This window comes from Oreochromis niloticus, linkage group LG15, assembly GCF_001858045.2.
Source record: "Oreochromis niloticus isolate F11D_XX linkage group LG15, O_niloticus_UMD_NMBU, whole genome shotgun sequence".
In the NCBI taxonomy this organism is placed as follows: domain Eukaryota; kingdom Metazoa; phylum Chordata; class Actinopteri; order Cichliformes; family Cichlidae; genus Oreochromis; species Oreochromis niloticus.
Genome location: NC_031980.2, coordinates 35,079,846 through 35,101,399, shown reverse-complemented (window position 1 = coordinate 35,101,399; position 21,554 = coordinate 35,079,846). Strand labels below are relative to the sequence as shown.

Genomic DNA, 21,554 nt, shown 5'->3' with positions numbered 1-21,554 from the left:
AGGAGCCTGCAGCACTTGCTAAAAGGGTCCTCTGTGGAAAAACAATGATGTTAACACACTGAAATCTGGACTGCAGCTTTTCTGAGTTATCTTCTAATGTAGACCTTTGAAAAATCTGAAATGTAGCCCTGTAGGTGCTTTGTTATGTGATATGTTGTTCTGACACAGAAACAAAGTACTCAAAACTGTTTTTTGGGGGAGAATAAAATGGTAAGTGGCTGATTAATCGACATGAGGCCAACTTTTATTGAGAGTACCATGAGTACCATGTGACACGTGCCAGGACACGCTGACTTGAAAATCATGTGAATGTCGACCCCTTCATCTGCGTCTCTGCAGATAAGATTGTTTTAGCTGTTGTCTTTGTAATGATGAGAATGTGGATCCTATAACTTGTTATGTGTTTCTTGACCACAACACGTAGTCTTTTCTTTTCCTTGTTTCTGTTACACACAGGTGGCTGCAGGAAATAAAGTTAAAGTGAGGAGATTTGGGTTTCTTTGTCTTTTTCAGGGTTGGTGAGGCTGAAATAAGGACAGTAACGTGAACTGTTGTGACGCATCATCACTCACTTAGTCACTATCAGTATGAAGTCCCTTTGCTAATAACAGGAACGACAGGAGGGTGTGTAAGTGGGACCTTAACCGGTTGGTGAGAGAGTTTAGGTGAATTTTCACTACATGCTTAATCAATTAAGATATAAAGTCAAGCCTCGCCATTCCTACATTTCACAGTGGGGCTAATCACTGTGAAAGTAACATTTCATTCCTGATACAAAACTAAACAAACAAATTCTAGACTCAATTTAAAAATGGGTTTGAATGTGTATTTTTAACACATTTACAGCTAAGATTGAATATGTTTTGTTTTCAACATAATACTCGGAAAAAATCCACTCCAAAGGTTTGAGTGTAAACGTTACATCTTTGAGACTTTGAACGGCAACAGTGAGTAAAGAACATTTATATTACCACTCTTAAGAGTACACAAAGCATTAAAACACCAGTATAAGAAGTACACATACACATTTTTCAAATGCTCATCAAGGTAGTTTGTGATTATAGAAATAACCAATAATTTGATATACATACAGTGTAGTTTACCTCTTACATCAAAAGACATTAATATTTTACATTCAAAATTGTATTCATAGTATTTTAACAAATAACATAAATTCAACACAACTGGTCATTTTATTATTGTGTCTGCAAACTGTATATCTAGATTACTCCTCAATAATTTAATCATTTAAAGCATTTTCTACTGTACACACAAATATGGCTTCTTTCTGACTTTCACATTTATTGGTTCACAAGTCTGACCACTTGGCAGCCATCTTGGTAATGTCTATTGGCAGATATTTGGGGAGTTATGTTTGAGGCCCTGCTTAAATAAACTGTTTTTTCAGTGGCCTCCTGCCATTATTATATAAAGAAACCTGTAGATTTCAGGACTAGTTGAGTTCCACACTTCTCTCTTGTAGTGCAAGTTGAGAATGCAGGTTCTCAGATTACACCGATGTCATCATTTAAAAGTATGCTGCAGCGAGAGTACTGATGGGGACTAGAAGGAGCACATATATCTAACGTAATGGCTTCTCTTTATTGGCTCCCTGTTAAATTCTGAATCTAATTTAAAATCCTCCTCCTAAAATACAAGATCTAACATAGTCAGGCTGATCTTAAAGACCTCACAGGACCATATCATCCAAATAGAGCACTTCACTGACAGACTGCAGGCTTACTTGTGGTTCCTAGGATAATCAGAAGTAGACTGGGAGCTTTATATTGTTAACTGGTAATTATGTAACAATGTGCTTTTTGGAGTAACATGAAAGTAATGTAACCACAGCAATGTAGTGCATTACTTTTTTTGCAATGTATGGTAGTGACCTGTATTGAGCACTTTATACACAGAAGGGGCTTCAGGAAACTCAGGCTGACATTCTAGTGTACATTCATGGAACATATTTTATAGCTTGATTGGCATAAGCCTCCCCTCTTAAAAAAGTTTAGTGTTCATGTGGGGTGTGTGATTTGCTGAGTTATGGGTTAAGTTTTCAAAACAGACAGCGGTCTGACAGCTTCAGCAGAGGAGTGCACTTTTTTTCTGCAACTCTTCCACTTAAGACTATTTTAGATATTTTGCTGATGCATCTGTGCAGACTGGATGTTGATGACAGCTGATGGATGCACTGGCTCAGAACAAGCAAGTCTCTCTAAACACCATGTGTCCCCCATAACATGACATAAAATGTGTTTGTTTGTTTTTAACAAGAAAAACTGGTCTCATATTTCATTCTCACTTCTTCGTCTTCTGCCTCAACAACAGCAGCTCCGTTGCTGAGCGGCGCGTCGCTCAGGGTACTGCGAAGCGTCACCCGGGTGACACTGAGCGAATGTTTTCTGGGAGTGATGGGATGTGGCCGATGGCACATGACCTCCTTGAACATTTCTCTAAAGCGTGTTGACATGAGGTTATACAAGATCGGGTTGACTGCTGAGCTGAGGTAGAAAAACACTCCGGAGGTGATGTGCACATACTGGAAGATTTCCAAGTGGGTGTCAGTCCAGTCACTGATGAAACTCCACATTAGCCGGTCAGTGTGAAATGGAGCCCAGCAGATTCCAAAAACCACAACCAAGACAACTGAAAAACAGTAAGAGAGAGACAAGGACACAATGAGAGGGGAAGTTTCAACATTAGTGTTTTTCTCATGCTTAACCGATGCAATATATGAGTATTTGAGCCTTAGGTACCTGTGTTCATTTTTAGTCTGTTCCCAGCCAAATAACAGTCGTGACTTAAAACAAACATCTCAAACAAAAGGCTGAATAAGACAACAAGAATTTTTCAAAATGCCAGACCACATTTTCACCTTCTCTACTTGTGGTTTGGACTTTAATTATGCATTCTACTTAGTTGAGACATTATCCTGTCTGGCAGAGCTCTCGACTGGATTATTGTGGCTGAAAATTACAACAACTGATAAAAAAATGAAATGAAAAAAATGATATTTTTGTGTTACTTTGACGCTAATTTCAGTTTTCTTGTGTCTTAACAGACTCTAACCGGCAGAGTACAAGTTTTTTGAGGCATTTACATTTCCAAGGAAATTTATTCACCAAACTTGAGGATTGATTTTTATTTTAACAGAACCTGTCACATCCTTGAATAAAAATATGTTTTAAAAAAGTGGCAATTTTATAGATGTTGAGGAAAACTGCAAAAATATGAGACACACTAATGAAAGAGGAAGTAAGTTGAAAAGAGAACAGTTACCAGAACAAAAAACAATCTTCTGCTTTGTTTTGGCCCAACTTTTCTAAGGTCAGTTAAACTGTATCCAGAACATTCCCAGGGATTTATATCATCTCCTCAAGTGAATTCAGTGAAAATACTTCTTTAAGTGCTGCCATGTTCAGAACAACACTCTGACTTTGTTATTCCAAAGGTGTCTTGTACAGTGTGCATATCTCACCTTTGCACAGACAGTGAATGAACATGAACCCTTCCTGAATTTGGTTCAGTCTGGTTTAGAATTTTACGCAGCATATAAGATGTACACTGAGAAAAAGCTGTTAATTAAAAATAAACTGACAGAACTAGCTTGTTGTATTTGGCTTGAACTATCCAGAATATTGTTTGCTTGAGAAAACAAGAAGCACACTGATGTTCATAATCACACAGTTCAACAGGGTTTTTGCAGGCTCTGACTCCAAGTCCCCTGCTGGGTATCAAAAGCTGGAGCTGTTTCTGTTGCTTTCATCAAAAGCATCCAGTGACTTTTCTTGACAGTTGGGCACGAACTGCCTACCTTTCTTTGAGCTCCTTTGATCTCTTCCTTTCAGGCATATTGATGAAAATCTTCCAGGAATACTATGACCTTTTAAAAGTCACAACGCTTCGATATTTTGCACTTTGTTGAAGGAATATGACCTGAGATGAGGATGACATAACCCTAGAGGTCTTACTATCAACGCTGCTTTGAAATAGAGGTCAATAAATTATTTATGTCACATCTGAGAAAGATTGGCAATTTAACTTCACCTTCACCACTGAGTGATGCAAAAGCACATGTGAGCCATGACAAACCCTTTCAAAGCTGTGTTTCTGATAGAATTTGATTTAACCTTTTCTTCTTGTTTTCCTTATTATTATAATTATTAAAACATTTATTTTATTGATTTACATCAGACTACAGTCTTACTATCCATATGGGATGGGATTATGTGATCACACCAGCAGTGACCCTAAAGGTAAAGTTAACTAACTCTAACTAAGCACTCAATTCTGCACAAACTACATAACAAGACTGTGAACTGGAAGGTAAAAGTTGGCACATTAGCAGATCCATATACTTACACAACATTTTAGTGACTTGCCGGCGACGTGCCTTCTGCTGCTGTGCGCGGATGTTACAGCAGCTGTCTTGTCCGAAACCAGATTTTGGCTCCAGTTCCTGGTGCATCTTTTCACGCTTTAGCTGCAGCCCAATGAGCATGTAAAGAACACTGATTGTGAGCATGGGCAGAATAAAAAAAAGCAAGGTGGTCATCTGGATTGTCAGGTTGTACATCCAGCGTGGTTTCACCAACGTGCACATGGCTGAGTCGGGAATCTCCACATTTATGGTTCCAGCAGGGTCTGTGGAACAACTGTGCAAGAAGACAATCCCATGCAGGCTTGTATTGGGCACAGCACACAAAACTGATACACCCCACACAGTGAGAATGACTCTCTTAGCATGAGTACGTGTCACATAATACTTTGCTCGCAGCGGGTGGACCACAGCGATGTAACGCTCTATGCTCAGTGCCGTCACGTTTAGGATGGATGCCAAGCAGACCGTCTCAAATAAGAAGGTCTTAAAGTAGCAGCCTCCTGTTCCCAGAAGAAAGGGGTAGTTCTGCCACAGCTCATACAGCTCTAACGGCATGCCAAGCAGTAGCACTAACAGGTCTGACACGGCCAAGCTGAACAAGTAGTAGTTTGTTGGCGTCCACATGACTTTGTTGCGTGCAATGACGGTGCACGTCAGCACATTCCCCACAACGCCTACCAGGAAGATGATCAGATACATCAGGCAGATGGGGAGGAACACAGGTGATCGACGAGGACCCAGATATTTTTCCAGGTACCCTTGCTCTGTCAGATGTGTGAGATTATGAAAGGTCCCATTCATGCCATGAGTAATATTGGTGCATGCTTCTCCCTTAGGACAAAGCCACTCTCCGTTTTCAGTCATTAAATCAAAAGAACAGTTGAAAGCTGACATCCTGCCGACTTAGCCGAGCTCACTGGCTGGAAAAAAGTAGAGGAAACAGTTATTAGCATCAATCCAGTTGAACACACAGTAGACAACACTGAATAGTGAGACTAAATAATGAGTTTCAAAATAAGTAAGGAAAGAATCAACAACTAGGTGATAATTATTAAACTAAGAGTATTTCCTGCCTCACCCTGAATGCAGGACTATATCGCAGATAAAGAAACAGTTACTTCTGGCACTTACCATATCACTTAATTGTCAGTTAATGTTCATCTATATGTATATGAGAATCATTACAGGACTGTGCAAAAGTTTTGAGCCACCTCCATTTCTTTATATCTGACCTCCAAGGAGCCAGACTTTATTGTCATTTTTAAAGTAATCTTGAACAGTATCTCTCCAGAGTTTCTAAAGGTCCTTAAATCTGAGGAAACTGGACAAGTGGAGGACAAAAGAAGAAGTGGAAGGCCTAAAACTCCATCTAAAGCAGATAAACAATATCCAAAAAATCATATTTTTCACACTGTTGTCAATATGTACAGAGAAGGTTAGGAGAGAAGTACAACCATGACTGTTTATAGCTATCTGTAGAACAAGGTAGAGGCTCTGTCATGGGGTGATCTATCTAAAGGCCAGACCGCAACATTACTGAAGCACTCAAAAAATCTAGCATCCAAAGAAGAGCTCTGGATCGCACTTCAGGAAGCCTGGGTAACTATTCCTATTTAAAGAAATTACAAGAAAGCTTGCCTTAGAGAGATTAGGTTGTTTTGAAGAAAGGTGGCTATACTGTACCAAATACTGATTTTCAAACTCATCAGAACTATACAAATGTTTTTTTCCTTATATACTGTTTTCCTATTCATGTTTGCTCCTGTTTCAGGAAGTAACCTCACGCTGCAAAAAAAAAAGAAAAAAAGAAAGAAAAATATAAAGAAACCAAAGAAATCAGAGGTTGTGCAACGGACTATGAATTGATTACTGGATTCCTCATGTATTTGTATAGCAATTATAACCAAACAGATATTGAGTAATTAGTAATTCAATTTACTTTAAGCAAATGATTCCTCATCTTGATTAGCTTAAAAAGTCTGGTGGTCTCACACAGCTGATTGCTACATTATCAATTAACCATTATTAACCTTTATACCCTAAAGTGTTTATTTTAACCTTTTTGAATCTGTCTCTCTCTTTCGTTCTCTTTCCCCAACCGGTCGCAGCAGATGGCCCCGCCCCTCCATGAGCCTGGTTCTGCTGAAGGTTTCTTCCTGTTAAAAGGGAGTTTTTCCTTCCCACTGTCACCAAAGGGCTTGCTCAGAGGGGGTCATATGATTGTTGGGTAAAAACCCAACAATCATAATAACAATCTGTATGTATTATTGTAGGGTGTTTACCTTACACTATAAAACGCCTTGAGGCAACTGTTGTTGTGATTTGGCGCTGTATAAATAAGATTTAATTGAATTGAATTTTAGCGAGGTTGGACTGTTGAACTCATCTTCACTGTGGCCAAAGAGACTTTTGTCACTGACTGATGTACGTGCAATTATCTATCTGCACTTTTTATTTCTCCAATTATTATGCAGACAGGAATATTTAACATCAACCGTGAAAGCAGAATGTGCCTTTCCACACAACTCCATGGTCAAATATTTCAGCTGACACTCACACTGGTTTGCCAACTAAAAACTATAATGATGAAAAAATGAGTGATTTTTCACTGGCTGCTCAGTATGGTGTATCACACTAACAAAGGCGGCAGAGTAGATAAATTACTGATGAGTTAATAAGTAATGAGTGAGTCTGTGTCACAACACTTTTGTCATGACATCTAAAATAGATCCTATTTTAACAACCTTTAATTCATCTTTCTGCATCTACCCCACCAGTTCTCTCAACTGTAATTACATCAGTTGTTACTGTTGTTTTTACTTAACTTCTGAGTGGTTGAATAAGCTGAAATTGCTATCTGTTTCCTGAACATGTAGATCTTTAAAAGCTTTAAGATGTCTGGTGATGTTCTGGAAACTAATGTGAAAGGTAACATCCTCAGTCGGACTGTTTTGTTGACATCAAACACAGCTCTGTGAAATACAGTCAAGCACAAATTCTTCTGTGAGAGATGTTTGAAAGAGGGACCAACAGACGCTAAACCTGTATTTTTAAGGAAGCGACTGTTTCCAGTCTATATTTTGCTGCTATCACATTTTGTTTTTTTCAGTAAAATAACAGACTTGAAGTTTTCAGACACTTGTTCTTATTCCTTTTATTATTTGTGTTTTTCAGGTCCGTGATGTTTCTGTTTTGGCTTATAACCACTCTGCCCTCTCAGAGCCAATCTCAGCTGCAGTATGCGGCTCTATCCATCGATAATGCTCTGTTAAGCATCCACTCAGCCAAGAACCAAAAAGGACAAAAGACAAAATTAGTGGAATTTTTTTTAAGGAGCTGAATATTTTTCTTAGAACTCAGTGGAGCTGAAAACAGCGCAGAAAGGAAAATACGTAATGAACAACATTGGAGAATCACCACTACTTTTAACCCAAATGTATGTCTTTCCAGTTTGCTGCTACAGTTATTAGCAAATATTACTTGAACAGGCAAAGGATTCAGGTTGCATTTAGCAACACTTGCAGTATAAAGTAATTGCAAGTTTCTGTCTTTTCATGGGATTTATTGACATTCAGAAACCCCCCCCGATTACAAGCACAATTCATTAGTCTATTTAATAAAATTGAATTGAATTGAATTGAATTGAATATTTATAATTTCTTTGGATTTATTTCACCTGCACAGGCCGACAGGTCTGCACTTGGAAGCAGGAGGAGCCTGCAATACAAGAAGTGTCCAATCTGGCATTCTTCTGTTTTCCATTACCTTGGCCCTTTGATGTCAGGTGGGTGGAAAAGACGAGGATTAGCGAAAGTGGTGGGACACAGTTCTCTTTGAATATCCACATAATGGTAAATGATGAATGACACTAATTTATTTTGTTAGTGGGGAGCTATTTAACATTGACTGTACTGTATGTAATTACGGCACACATCAAACGGAACATATCTAATGCTGAGACCGTGACATTTTATTGACTTTTAAAAGATATATGCTAATTTATGAATTCAGTGCCAGTAACAAATTTCAAAAAAGTTGTGACAGGGGCAAAAGAGAAGAAAAAAAAAATAGAGTCGCTAAAGAGCAAAACCGGAGTTTACTTCATTGGATCATCTTCAAACTTCAAACAATATACCAGGCCTTGCAGATTACCTAGGTAGTTCATTGTTAGCACCTAAGGTCAAAGTTGACCTTGAAAAAAAATTCAGAGAAACCATATTGAGTAATATATCACATAAAGGGGCACGGAGAGAGCTGTACAACACACTTATTTATTTATCAATATGGCATCCAGTGATGTCACAAAGATAGCTTAAAAGACTGAGTTTGTGATGGGGGTATTCAGACTGAGTCATGTGTGAAAGAGCAGGAAGTAAACAAGCTTCCTTTCTAATTTTCAGGGTATTTGTTACTCGTCCTTTGTGATAATTTGTTATTTTCCGGTGGATAAACAGTTAAATATTTCCAAGGACACTATAATAGCTCTGGTATTAGCTAAAGCACCTGGTGTAGCAGTTGAATTTAAATTTCTGAGATGTCGGTATGATCTAATATTCCAAGTGGGTGGTGTTAATGAAAGGAAATGGTTTCTTTCCCAGATTCATAAAACTTTATTGGAAAACACCACAAGGAGTCTTTTCAACAATTACATGTGATGGAGGAGCCCCTACACCTCTAGCAGAGTTTCTGTGCAGTGCATTGCATTAAGTATTATGTATTTTACTTGGTGATTAAAACCTTCTGGGACATGTGGACAGAAAATGTGCTGAGTGATCTGGCATGTTTTCTGCATACTACTGCACTGGACACATGTAATGCATTACAATGAATTGTATACCGCAAACTATTCCCCTGTAACTGCAGAGTGTACTAGCTTTCCATAAATTAGTTGTAGTGTCATAAGTATTTCCATACTCTAGTCCCTGACGTCCAAGTTAGTTCTATTTTATTGGAGGAAAAATGCTAAAGGATTTTACTATATTTGCATTTTTAAATTGAAGTTTTCGAGAGAAGCTTGGATATAATGACACAGAATATGTTGATTCTCATTCTATTCCAAGAAATAACACAGTGTACACAGTGCAATGAATAACAAATACATCCTGCATCCATACAAGTTTGGATATAGAACTGAGAATAGATCTGGTGCTTATAGCTGACCTATTGTCTGTCTACGAATTTTACAAGTTATATATCTGGAAGATTCTGGTCGGATTACCAATTCATTTTTGTGTGATACACTGTTCCATTTCTCCATTTTCTTCCATTAAACCAATTCAAGATCGGGAGGCGCGCTGGACCCTATCTCAGTTGTCATAAGGTGGCGGTACACTCTGGTATACAGTGTTACAGTTTGTTCACGCAAGACAAAAAAGCATGGACGACCTGTGATATTCTACTTCTAAAGTTAGAATAAACTAAAGTGTGAGAGGCATGATAACCAGGTACTCTGGATGGTGTTACCTTGGCTAACCTTTGATACATTGACCTGTATGCCTCACATATACAATAAGGTCCTATGATTGCTTTCTTTCACACTGTGCAAAATTGTCATCAGTATTGTCAATTATTGTAAGTTTTTAAATCTTGAATATTATAATATTAGAATTTCATATTATATGTGATATATATTAACATTAGTCCCAACGACTCCCAGAAAGGTCTGCGGGAAGACTATTGGCATAAACTAGACAAAGACAATTCTAGCACCCTCTTTCAGGACTTCCAGCAACCTCCAGGCACCGCTCTAACTAGTCTCTTGGCCTGTGTGACTGATGGCTCATAGTAACTATGGCTACCACAAGATGCTCTGCAGCACGCAAAATTGACCATTAGTAAAATACAGCCATTTTCAACTTGCACTAATTTAACATTATTCATTATTAAACTCTGGCTCTCTTCCACAGTGTGCCCCAGCCGGCCACGGCCATTGGCCTGAGCCTGGTTTTGTTCGAGGTTTCTTCCTGTTAAAACTGAGTTTTTTCTTCCCACTTTCACCAGAGCGTTTGCTTATAGGGGGTCATTTGATTATTGGGGTTGTCTCTGTATTACCGTAGGGTCTTTACCTTACGTTATAAAGCACCTTGAGGCAACAACTGAGCCCATCAATAAAAAATTATTTATACTTTCCCGTCCTCTCTTCTGTCTTTCTACATCTTTGAGTTTATCACATTTTAACATTAATAAAGTTTTTCATAAAACAAAAATATAAAATGCCATCCACTGGGGCCAAGTTGCATGATGAAAACATCTTGTGTGTTTAGTGGTATTTACTCAGCACCTTAAAGTGCTGCATTTAAAATTACCTACCACTTCAGATAAAAAGGAAATACTTTTACCTTTACTACTCGTCTATAGGTAGAGTAGCTTTGCTGGATATGAGAACAGTGATTGTGAGTTTACTGAGATCTAAAGGTAAGAATTCATAGACAAGGATGAAAAGGGACAAAGTTCGTGGTTTGACTGCAGATGTAGGACCTTGGAGTAACATTACTTTCTGTCTCTTTGACTGAATATCTGCCTGGCAGCTGCAAAACATGAACCCACTTGACATTGCTATGTATAAAACTTGCAAATGGACTGATTTATTTAGTTTGGTGCCAGAACAGAAAACCACATCATTCTGGTTGACATAAATACCTGCGTGTACACTGCCCTGCACTGTAGTTTTTTTTTTTTAACCTGTCCTGTCGGGCAGCTTTAGCAGGCACAATCACGATCTGAATGCCCCGTTGTGCCAGACACATTTGTTTTGTCTCTAAGTCTCTATAGACAATATCTTTTTATTACATTTTTTTATTAGTCAGACAAATGTATCTACTGTGACAATGCCAGACCTCAAGGCGGGGAGAAGAAACTCTTTAATTCAGTTTCAATTCAATCTATTACAGCCCTGAAATGTATCTAATTAAACTGACGTGCGTTAAACTGAATTAAACAATAGATAATACAATATAGTTAATACAGGCCTGAACTGTTTTAAACAGAGTTGCATTAAAGGAATTCAACTTTACAGAAGACACTTAATAGGTGTAGAAAGCCATGATGAACTATGGAAGTAACACGTATTGCCCTAAAATGAGTACGAATAGCTTTCTGAAAGATTGTATATTTGATCACACATTAGGTACTTACAGAAATCACTATGGAAAATGGAAAAGCATCCTTTTTTGAATGTTAATTGGTCATTGTTTAAGGCCAGTGAGCAATGAAATCAATTATCTAGTCTGCAGCTGTTAACCACAATCCATATGTTACCCAGAAGCTTTTTCCAGTTGTCAGAGCTTTTGTCCCTGAAGTAGAGACTATACTTTTCACTTTTCTGCTATGATTTAATGAATAAATCATAGCAGATAGCATGATTCGGACTCACATGATTCGTGAGTCCGAATCATGTCAGTGGACAAAAATAACCTTCTGTTTCAGCAAAGTCGCCATGACAGCGTCTCTTATGAACGTCAAAAATGTCATTTCTTGATGGTATGGAGTGTTTTTTCAACAAGCTTTAAAACTGCATGAAGTCAGTACAGGTTTGCAGGAATTATACAAAAGCCAAATGGGGAACTTTAATGTCTGACTATAAGCCATTTTAAACTATGACTTTAATAACAGTGCACACTTTTCACTTCAATTGGGGGCACTGAGAACACAGACAAAAAAGAAAACACAGAACATATCTCCTTTTTCTGTATTTTTTTCTGTATCTTGCAATATTCATGATTTATTTTTATACCTCACTGCTTTTATCATTTTTCATAACATTTTCATTCATTCAACACGTTCGTTGTTCTAAACAAGTCAAATCATGTAATAGTCTCTAATGGAGTTAATGCCACAAGAAAAAGACCTGCAAGTGTTTGAACCTCATTTATTTACTTTACAATATGTAAAGATGTATTGACTGATTGATTGGCTAATTAACAGCTGATGCACCAAGATACAAAAAAGCCAGAAATGCATTGTTTTGGATTCAATAAAAACTTGTATGTGACACTTGTAAAAGAACTTATGAGCTGAAAGAAATCGAATCTCCTCCTTTTCAAGTAAATATTGACTTGATCACATGTAGCGTATAATAATTTGGGAGAATTAAGAGAGAGATCTGCAATCCTCAAAGGAGACACTGTTAAAGCACTGTTACTGTGTAAACAAAGGTAATTACAAAGTAGTAGTTTAATGAACTGGTTGATTACACAATGACACCCGAGATTTTTTTAAGTCTGAACGATGAAGTGACTCCTATATCAGATAGTGGATAAACATTACAGTGATTTACTGTAGCTCTGCACTGGAGCATCTCTAGCTTTTTACTGGATATAAATGCTCTTACCTCCGGTGTGTTCCTGTGTTGTTATTCCTTTGCGTAAACTCAGGTTGAAGCCTTAAGTCTGAACAATGTGCGGCTCTTTCACTCCACTCTCCTCCTGGTCTGTCGCACTCTCCTCCAGCCTCACTCGCAGTTACACACATACATACATACTGCGCGCGCACACACACACACACGCTCTCCCCCTTTCTGTCATCCTTCCTGCACGTCAGACTCTCAGACATGAATGTTCAAACACAGGCAGACATTTAAAACCACATTTATAGTTCTTTCCATTGCAAACACTTAAATTCAAATGACTATGATGATATTAAAGTAGGAATACGAGCTGCGCTCCCTTCACTCAGATCCCCCTTAAGGTTGAAAATAAAAACCCTTGCAGATACTCAGCTTTCAGTTTTAATTCAGTAGACTGTAAAACATACTTTCACACAATGCTGTGTAGCTGGTAATTTTTCTTAAAGCTCGTTATTAGAGTGGTGTAGCAGTGGTTTTCATAGAGAACTTATCAGTCAGAAATGAGTTTTTGTTCATCTCCTTCACAGCTTGGTGGACATATCTATATGTGAGTATACAGGTTGCCTACACTAAGCTGTTTTTGTATGTTTGAAGTGTATTCCTCGTCTTCGGTTTTTGCAAACACAGTTTTATGGATTAATAATCATGCAAAAGCAATGTATATGTGAATCCACCAATAACAAGGCCCAAACTGACTGTTTTACCTGACTTACCTGGCTTCTATTCCCTTTGTCTTCTAATGCTGCTTAGTACCACGTCTAACGAGCCAAACAGAGCTCTCTCAAAGTCCTGTGTTGCCTGGTTACACATTGTATATGTTGCAGTTTCACTATGGACCTGCAGACCTGCACAGAAAACAAATAACAACTTTTGTTTTAAACAGACACATTTTTCATGTCTCCCAACAATTCAGACACCAATCAGCGGTCTTCAGAGAAAGAGCCCGTAGTATCCCCAAAGACGACACAACAGGAGATGAGCGTGATCAGAAGCATGCTTCTTGTTTTCTTTGACATTCCCAGTGGTGCAGAGTGAAACTGTCTCCCAGGGTCAGACTGTCAATGCAGAGTTATAACATAAACTTGTTGAGGTGTCTGAGGGAGAACATTCCCTCACTAACAACTTGAACTGTGGTTCACCCCACCGTGCCATCAAAAGCACAAGAGCTGCACGTTTTTTCAAATTATTTTACTCTTTTTATACATTCTATTTATTTATTGTTGTTTTTATTTTGAGAAAACCTCAAACTGAATTTCGTTGAACACCTTATGATGACAATAACTATTCATTCAATCTATTGAAATCTTTTTGTTTTTTCTTCACACTAAAACAAGCATTGCTACCATCTGGCATAATTGCCATCTTTCTACTGCAAAGTGAATTTGAAAGCTCTCTCTCTCTGTGTGTGTGTGTGTGTGTCTGTGTGTGTGTGTGTGTGTTCTGTCCTGGTGTATAATCAATACTTAAATGTGCCAATATCTGGGAGTGTTTCAGGGCACTGTGCAGCTGGGGGAATTGTTGAAGGTTCAGTACCGTAGGTGGAGGTGAAATGTATGCACACCTAACCTTTCACATGCACCAAGCATATAATCAAAACCATAGTTAGCTTCCACCGTGAGCACCCTCTAATTTTGCTGGGTGACTGGTTTTTCTGAATGGGAGATAAAGAGGACGCACATTCACAACAGGTGGGTAACTCTATGTGTGCTGTGCTGGATTCTGATACATAGCTGACTGATCCTGCTGAGAACGATTTATCTGTTCCTAATTTACCATTGTGTGGACAAATTTGCATCCCACTTTTTAAAATATATATATTTTAAACAGTTTTACAAAAATAAAACAAAAACCACAAAAAATGGTGAGAAATAAAGGAAATATATGGAGACATAAATATATGGAGACAGTTATTCACCCTGACCAACAATAGTCCTTCATGTTTGGCATTCATGCCTTACTGAATTAACATAAGTTGAAGGGGTTTGCCTAAAGCTCTTATTTGTGACTATCTAAAGTGACCACACTCACTGGAAATTAAATGGGCCAAGTACAATAAGCACTATGTTCGGACTTACTCAAGCCTGTTTGTGCTTGTTTCTTTAAACAGTCCAAAGATATTTAAAGGTTTCAGATTTTTCACCAAAACGTCTGTAAACTACAAAATACAGCACCTAACATCCCAACAAAGCACCCTAAATCTCCTCTGCAGCCTCAGTAAAGTAGCATTGAAGCGACGCATGACGCCGCTCTCAGCCCGCTGCTGGTGGGAGTCTCCAGCTGCTGTCTGCATCCTGTGTGTTGGAAAATAGGACACAGGAAGGGAGGGCGCTAACTGGTGAGCGCTAACTGAACTTTCAAAATAAGAGCGTGGTCTCTCTCTCTCTCTCTCTCTCTCTCTCTCTCTCTACACACACACACACACACACACATATATATACACACACATATATATATATATATATATATATATATATATGTGTGCTTGCGTGTTTTACTTTATGATTAACAAAGCTAACACATGATCCTACCCTACTCCTTTCTGTATAATAAATGATAGCAATTTTCATATTGTTTTCAAATAATGTGCTGATGGCCCATATAGGCATACAAGTGTATTCATACCATTTTACTGATACAATAAATTCAATATTTTCTAACACAACGTTGTTGAGGCTTAATTTAAAGTAATCTGTCATGTTTTCTAAAATGCATTTCAGCACGTTTCTATTTGGTTGTTCATTGTGCAGCCCTGTGATTATTGAGTCTGGCACTGGCCAAAAAAAAAAAAAAAAAGACTTATTTAAATCTGAAATTGACATCATGCACATAATTTGATTGACTAAACATAAGAAGTAACTGCCTGGAGTTGTCTTACATCAGCTTGAATTTTTACATATATTTTATATTCATTATATATTTTTAGATTTTGTTGTATAGCAAAGTTTGTGTGTGTGTGTGTGTGTGTGTGTGTGTGTGTGTGTGTTTTTCTTCTTTTTTTATGTAACCAAAGCATTAAATGTGACCTTTTCCAGAACTACTCATGCAGCAGGTACAGTTTATTTTCTTACTTTTGATGCATCCGGGTAAGAACTGGCTACAGTGGCAACATATAGTCTTACAGTTCACTGTTTATTGTAATAATCTGAGACATGACACTTTCAAGTCTAATTAATGATATGCTGGCATTTTACTCTTATTGTTTGCTTCATCCAATTTAAGGTTATTTTGACCTAAACCAGGATTCATGTGTGGTTTCTTGTAAATGGTGGTGAAATACTAATAGCACTTTCATCATTATTTACCCATGTTAATAGTTTTTTTTGTATATTTTGTATTGATTCAAATTATACCTAAATAAGTGTCAAAGACAAGAGTAGACACTGCTAGAGCAGCTGAAAGAAGGATCGGAGAATAATTTTTTTCTTTGTTGAATAGTCATGCATGCGGTCATTTGAGTCATGAGTCATCGGTGACAATGAAGAAGGTATTTCCCATCCATGATGATAAAGTGTACCAAGTCTCAGAGGAAGGACACAGGACACATATGTAATCTTCAGATAGTGTGAGCAATTTGAAATACAGATATATGACATGTGTGTAGTAAATATACAGATGCCATATCTGTATTTCACATTCCCATGAGACCAATCATATTTTCTAATCTGTTCAATAATACTGTTTCAATCAGAAATGTTAAATGTTGCGGTAAGATCAAACAGTACTATGGTAGTCAGTTTGGCTGAGTCTGGATTCAGGCAAATATCATTTAATATCTTTACAAGAGCAGTTTGTGTATGGTGATATTGATGAAAACTGAATAGCTGAAAAGCTGAATGACCAGGTTTAAAACAGCAGGTAACTGCATCATGATTGTTAAATTGTTCCATTTTATACAAGTAAAATAGCAGGAACTTAGCAAATATGGAAAATAGGCTTTTCTCTCTTCTAATAATATCATGTGACTTGACTCGTGTCAGTTTTATTTCATGAGCATCTTAAACCACTAAAAGTTGTATGACTTATAGGCGTGAAAACACTCTTTTGTTGTCATCAGAGGAGCAGCTTTGTCACCTGCTTCACCTTAGAAAACTCTTCAAAGAACGGAGCCAGATTCAAAGTGACAATGAAAAGCTGTGGCTGAATCCCATGACATACCTCAATTACTTCTGCTCAGTGCATTCATAGAACCTCTGCAGCATCCTGCATGTTTTTAATGCGGTTTTCCACTTTATCCATTTTTCTCCAGCTGCTTTGTCTCACATTGTGTATTATAGCTTTGAAGCCTTTAATGTGAACATGTCTATCTCGAACTGCATGCTGATTCTCACCATAATAATCTTTTGCAGTATAGTATCATATTTACTAAGCCTTTTTAAGCAACATTTTTTCACATGTGTAATTGAATTTGATTATTAGCTCTCATAGGCACTGTTCTAGAGATGGCATGTAAAGGAAAGTTGGGAAAACACACAGTATGTGGGGTTGAATTTAGATGATATCCAGCTGTTTGAAAAAGAATATGTTCTTTACTTTTTGGAGTTAAGTGGTTAGTTCCTGAAAAGACGTGTAAGATTAATCTGAAGTTGGGAGTAACTGGGCAGATGAACACATCTGGATCAGTAAAATGACACAATAATATCCTCACTCAACTCAAAATGCTAATGGCAATAAAAACAGCTGTGTGGCAGGAACATTGTAGACCCAAACGCAGAACTTGGAAAGCAAGAATAAAAAAACTGCTTTAATGCTGATTGCTCACCAAAGCACAAAGCACAAAGCACACAGCTACAGTAAATGGGACAACTCAACAAAGGACAAGGGAAGACACAGGTAATAGTGAACAGGTGGGGAACACAGCTGCAGACACAACTGAGTCAGGGAAGTAAAATTCAACACATAAACAGGAAGAGAGACAATAGCATTGGGAAACATGATTAACATGACACAAAAGACAAATTCAGAGACAAAGACTAAACCTGACATGGAAACACAGGGGAGGCAGGAATAAACAGAGGCTCAAGGAATTAAACACAAACCAAAAGGAAACCAAGAAGAGAAGATGTGAACTGAAACCTGAAAATAGAAATATAAAGAAACAAACCAGGGAAAGAAAATAGAAAAATTAAGACAAAAGGCTCTCAAAGAAACCAGCTCAAGTGCACGAACACAGTGTCCAAAGTTAGTGTTGCCTTAGTACTTTGCTTAGTAGCTAAATTGTTAATATAAAAATTAGGTTAGGCAGTTCTTTTCAACTGGCCAAGGGATAGTCTAGTAAGAATCTTCCATTTCATATCTTAAAACTATATATACAGGCATCAGCCATATCATATCCATTAAGGTCATGGGGTACAGCACCAGAAGACCTCATAAGATGGAACTTCTGTCCACTGAGAGCAGGAAATAGAAGCTTCCATTTGCACGGCTCACCATAATTGTACAACAGAAGATTGGATTGATGATAGGGTCAAAAACTGGCATGAACAAATGAAGGCATGGACCCATTCTGCCTTGTGGCAGCACTTCAGGTTTCAGTTGGTGGTGTAATGATGATGGGATATTTTCTAGGCACACTTAAGGCCCTCTAAGACCCCACTGAGCATTGTTTAGTCACCTCAGACTACCTGAGTAGTGTAGTTAACCATCTCCACCCCTTTATGTATCCTTCTTCTGACCCCTGCTTCCAGCAGGATAACCATCATGCCATTAAGCTGCATGATGCTATCATGTCAGTATGAACCAAAATCTTTCAAGCCCCTCTGTATTTATTTGAGAAATGCAGAAGTGATTATCTGGAAGGCAGTTTTAACTCGTGACCATATAATTAAAGAACTTTTTAGAAGTATTTGTTCAATCATTTGCAAAAACAGTTGGGGCCAAAAATATTTAATTTCCAATCCACTGGAAATTAAATATGCTAATTTAGACTGATGAAACATTTCAGCCTCTGATCAATTAAAACACGAGGCTGAGGCAACATAATTTCATGTGAAAGCTTCCATTTCACTGAGCAATAAATCAGATATGGCTCTTTGAATCTATTCCAGCAATCACACAGAATCACACAGCTTGACAGAGCCTGATTCAGTGAACATTTGGACTTTGGAAAGTAATTTCATTACCAGCATTTTAATGAACTCATATTCCTCATTTCAGGAGAGTAATTGAATGATTTAGTAGCAGGCACGGGTCTCATGGTATTTTAGTTTTTCATGAATGACAAAGACTTATTGAACAGCTGTTTGCCTGCACCTGACAGGACAGATCCATATTAAATGATCACCCTGACCTTTTGCTTGTTCTTACTGGGGAAAAAACACAAAAATGAACAAGAAGGAAAAAAGTAGAATATCTTTGTCTGTCTTTTTTGATAATGGTTAAAAAACAATTACCAGATGATAGAAAGAATAGCAATGTGTGATGTGGATATTACACATGTCCACAGATGTTCCTTAAACATTACAATCAGGGGTGTTTTATGTATGCCTGCAGCTGTGCTCAGTAGGGCAAAAACATTTAAATAAAAATGAGTTCCTGTTTTCAGCTCTTGGAGCCAGTGTTTTATCCTGTTAATTCTGCGTGCTTTCCGTGCAAGTCCCTCCAGTGACACTGAAAAGAAAGACACGCTGAGCTGGATTGTCAGAGTTATTGTTTTAGGCACTGTGGTGTCAGTGTGGATTGTGTTATAGCTATGACAGTATGATAGCTTGTCCTTTCAGTGAAATCCAGCAGTTGTTGACGTCGTTTGACATATCAGCTGGCTGAGACGCCTAGAGGTTATAGGCCACCCTAAATAGCTGATGACAAGTGGCTTTTCATTACAAAACACAAACTACAAATTTATTAGAAAATCTAGATGTCCAATTTTAGAACTGAACAAAAAAGGCTGATGAAAAATTAGATTTCTCTTACTTCTGCTTGTTGTTAGAAAAAGAGAATATTCTGCCTTTTTCATGATTTTAGTCAGAGGATGTGCTGCAAGTTGTTGATGTAGTGTGAGCATATTATTGCTAATTTATAGAGCCAGACTTCTTTGTCAGTGTGCTAGGCATATCTAAAGAATTGGACTTCAGTTTAGCCTTTTAGTTCCCAATCAGAACAACTTTACATCTTGGACTTAAACTCACCAGCTCCTTCAGGATGTTACATCCATGAATGTTGTCACAAGAAAGTTTGCTGCTCTGATATCAGCTTATAGGCCATTATGTGAAGTGAGCTGGAAAGAGATCAACATAGTGCCAGGCTAGGTATCTGCTATTTGTGTCAGGAGGAAGTAGGAGGAATAATGTCAGAGCCATAAAAATTGTGCTCCAGCAGGTTACTTATGAGAAACTGAAATGTTACAATATGCCTAGCAAAGTCGAAACTGAACAAGGGTTCATGAGCTAGCATCAGTGTGAGGGTGAGAACACTGAAAAAATACAAAGTAGACATTTTTACAAAAAGGATGGCACAGTTGGGGGATTAGGACAGCACATTTTGTCCCACAGGCATCAGCTTGTCAGCTTTCTTCAGGCACACAGGTTGAGTTTATTCACGATGAGTCAGTCTTTACCGCCTAATGCCTTTAGCCACAGGATTGATCACTAAATAAGCCAGAAAGGCGGCATGTGCACATGTACATCCGCAGATTTAGCAGATCTAAGCAGGACCTTTTTACTTGCACATTTCCTTCCCTATTCTTCTGCTTATATACAAAGTCAAATGGGTTCATTTGGGTGTTTTTCCCTCTTTCATCAGTGAGCCTTTTGTATACTAAATTGAACCTAAATTCATATGCAGGTTACCACTGCTGTGTATTACAGGTGCCAATTTCATGTGTTATTCAGGACAAGCCAAAGGCCAAATCATGAATATACACAGAATAACAGCCGGAGTCATGATGCATTTTAATTTGTACTTTTTTCTTTTTTCACTGTTAGTGAGAAAGACAGAGAGAATATGAAGCAGTTTATGTGAGAACAGACAGTTGCTTTGTTATGCACGGCTCAAAAAAATCAAAAGGACACTTTTTTATAAGAGTAAAGCATCAGATCATTTTAACTTCCGGGATATTCATCTGGTCAGTTAAGTAGCCGAGGGGGTTGTTAATCAGTTTCAGCAGGTTGGTGTTAATGAAATCAGTAACAGGTGCACTGGAGGAGGCAACAGCGAGACAACAGTCTGATTGATTGATTGATTTTGCATTTGGCAAGGCTAAGTGTCACTGCTGGGAGCATGAGGTAAAACATGGACCATACATAGGTTGCACCGGTAGCCCAAGTCTTCCAGGATGGCACATCAATACGTGCCATTGCCCGGTCTGCAGTCTCTCCCAGCACAGTGTCAAGATCTTGGAAGTGATTCCAGGAGATAGACAGTTACTCTGGGAGAGCTGGACAAGGTCTTAGAAGGTCCTTAATCAATCAGAAGGACTGCAGCATCTGCTCTTTTGTGCAAGGAGGAACAGGATGAGCACTTCCAGAGCTCTACAAAATGACCTCCAGCAGGCCACTGGTGTAAATATCTCTGACAAAACAATCAGTAAAAGACTTCACGACGGGCCTGGCATCCTCTTGTGGGCACTGTGCTCACTCCCGGACACTGTGGAGTCTCACTGGCACTTCCCATAGAATATCAGGATTAGCAGGCCCACCACTGCTGCCTGTACTTCACCCTGAGCACATGTGACATTTGAATGGATCTGGAGAAGCTATAACATCGTTCAGCATAACTGCTGTGGTGGTGTATCAGTGATGGTCTGGAGAGGCATATCCATCCAAGCTCTATTGGCAAGGCAATGGTATGCTGACTGCCATTAGTTCTCAAGATGAAATCCTGATCCTATGC

The 21,554-nt window shown here is 38.2% G+C and overlaps 1 protein-coding gene across 2 annotated transcripts; it reads right to left on the bottom strand.

Annotated features, from left to right (window-relative positions):
- Positions 1-819: 819 nt before the first annotated feature.
- Positions 820-15,007, bottom strand: nmur1a (neuromedin U receptor 1a). Of its 2 annotated transcripts, XM_005453935.3 has the most exons (4): positions 14,804-15,007; positions 12,714-13,573; positions 4,366-5,304; positions 820-2,649 (listed from the first exon to the last, which is right to left on the bottom strand). In XM_005453935.3, exons 3-4 carry the CDS (start codon positions 5,276-5,278, stop codon positions 2,270-2,272), a joined length of 1,293 nt encoding a protein of 430 aa, XP_005453992.1. In that variant the 5' UTR covers positions 5,279-5,304; positions 12,714-13,573; positions 14,804-15,007; the 3' UTR covers positions 820-2,269. The 2 variants fall into 2 exon arrangements, with proteins under 2 accessions (XP_005453992.1, XP_025754473.1); XM_025898688.1 differs by lacking the exon at positions 14,804-15,007 and having other exon boundaries at positions 12,714-13,589.
- Positions 15,008-21,554: the final 6,547 nt, after the last annotated feature.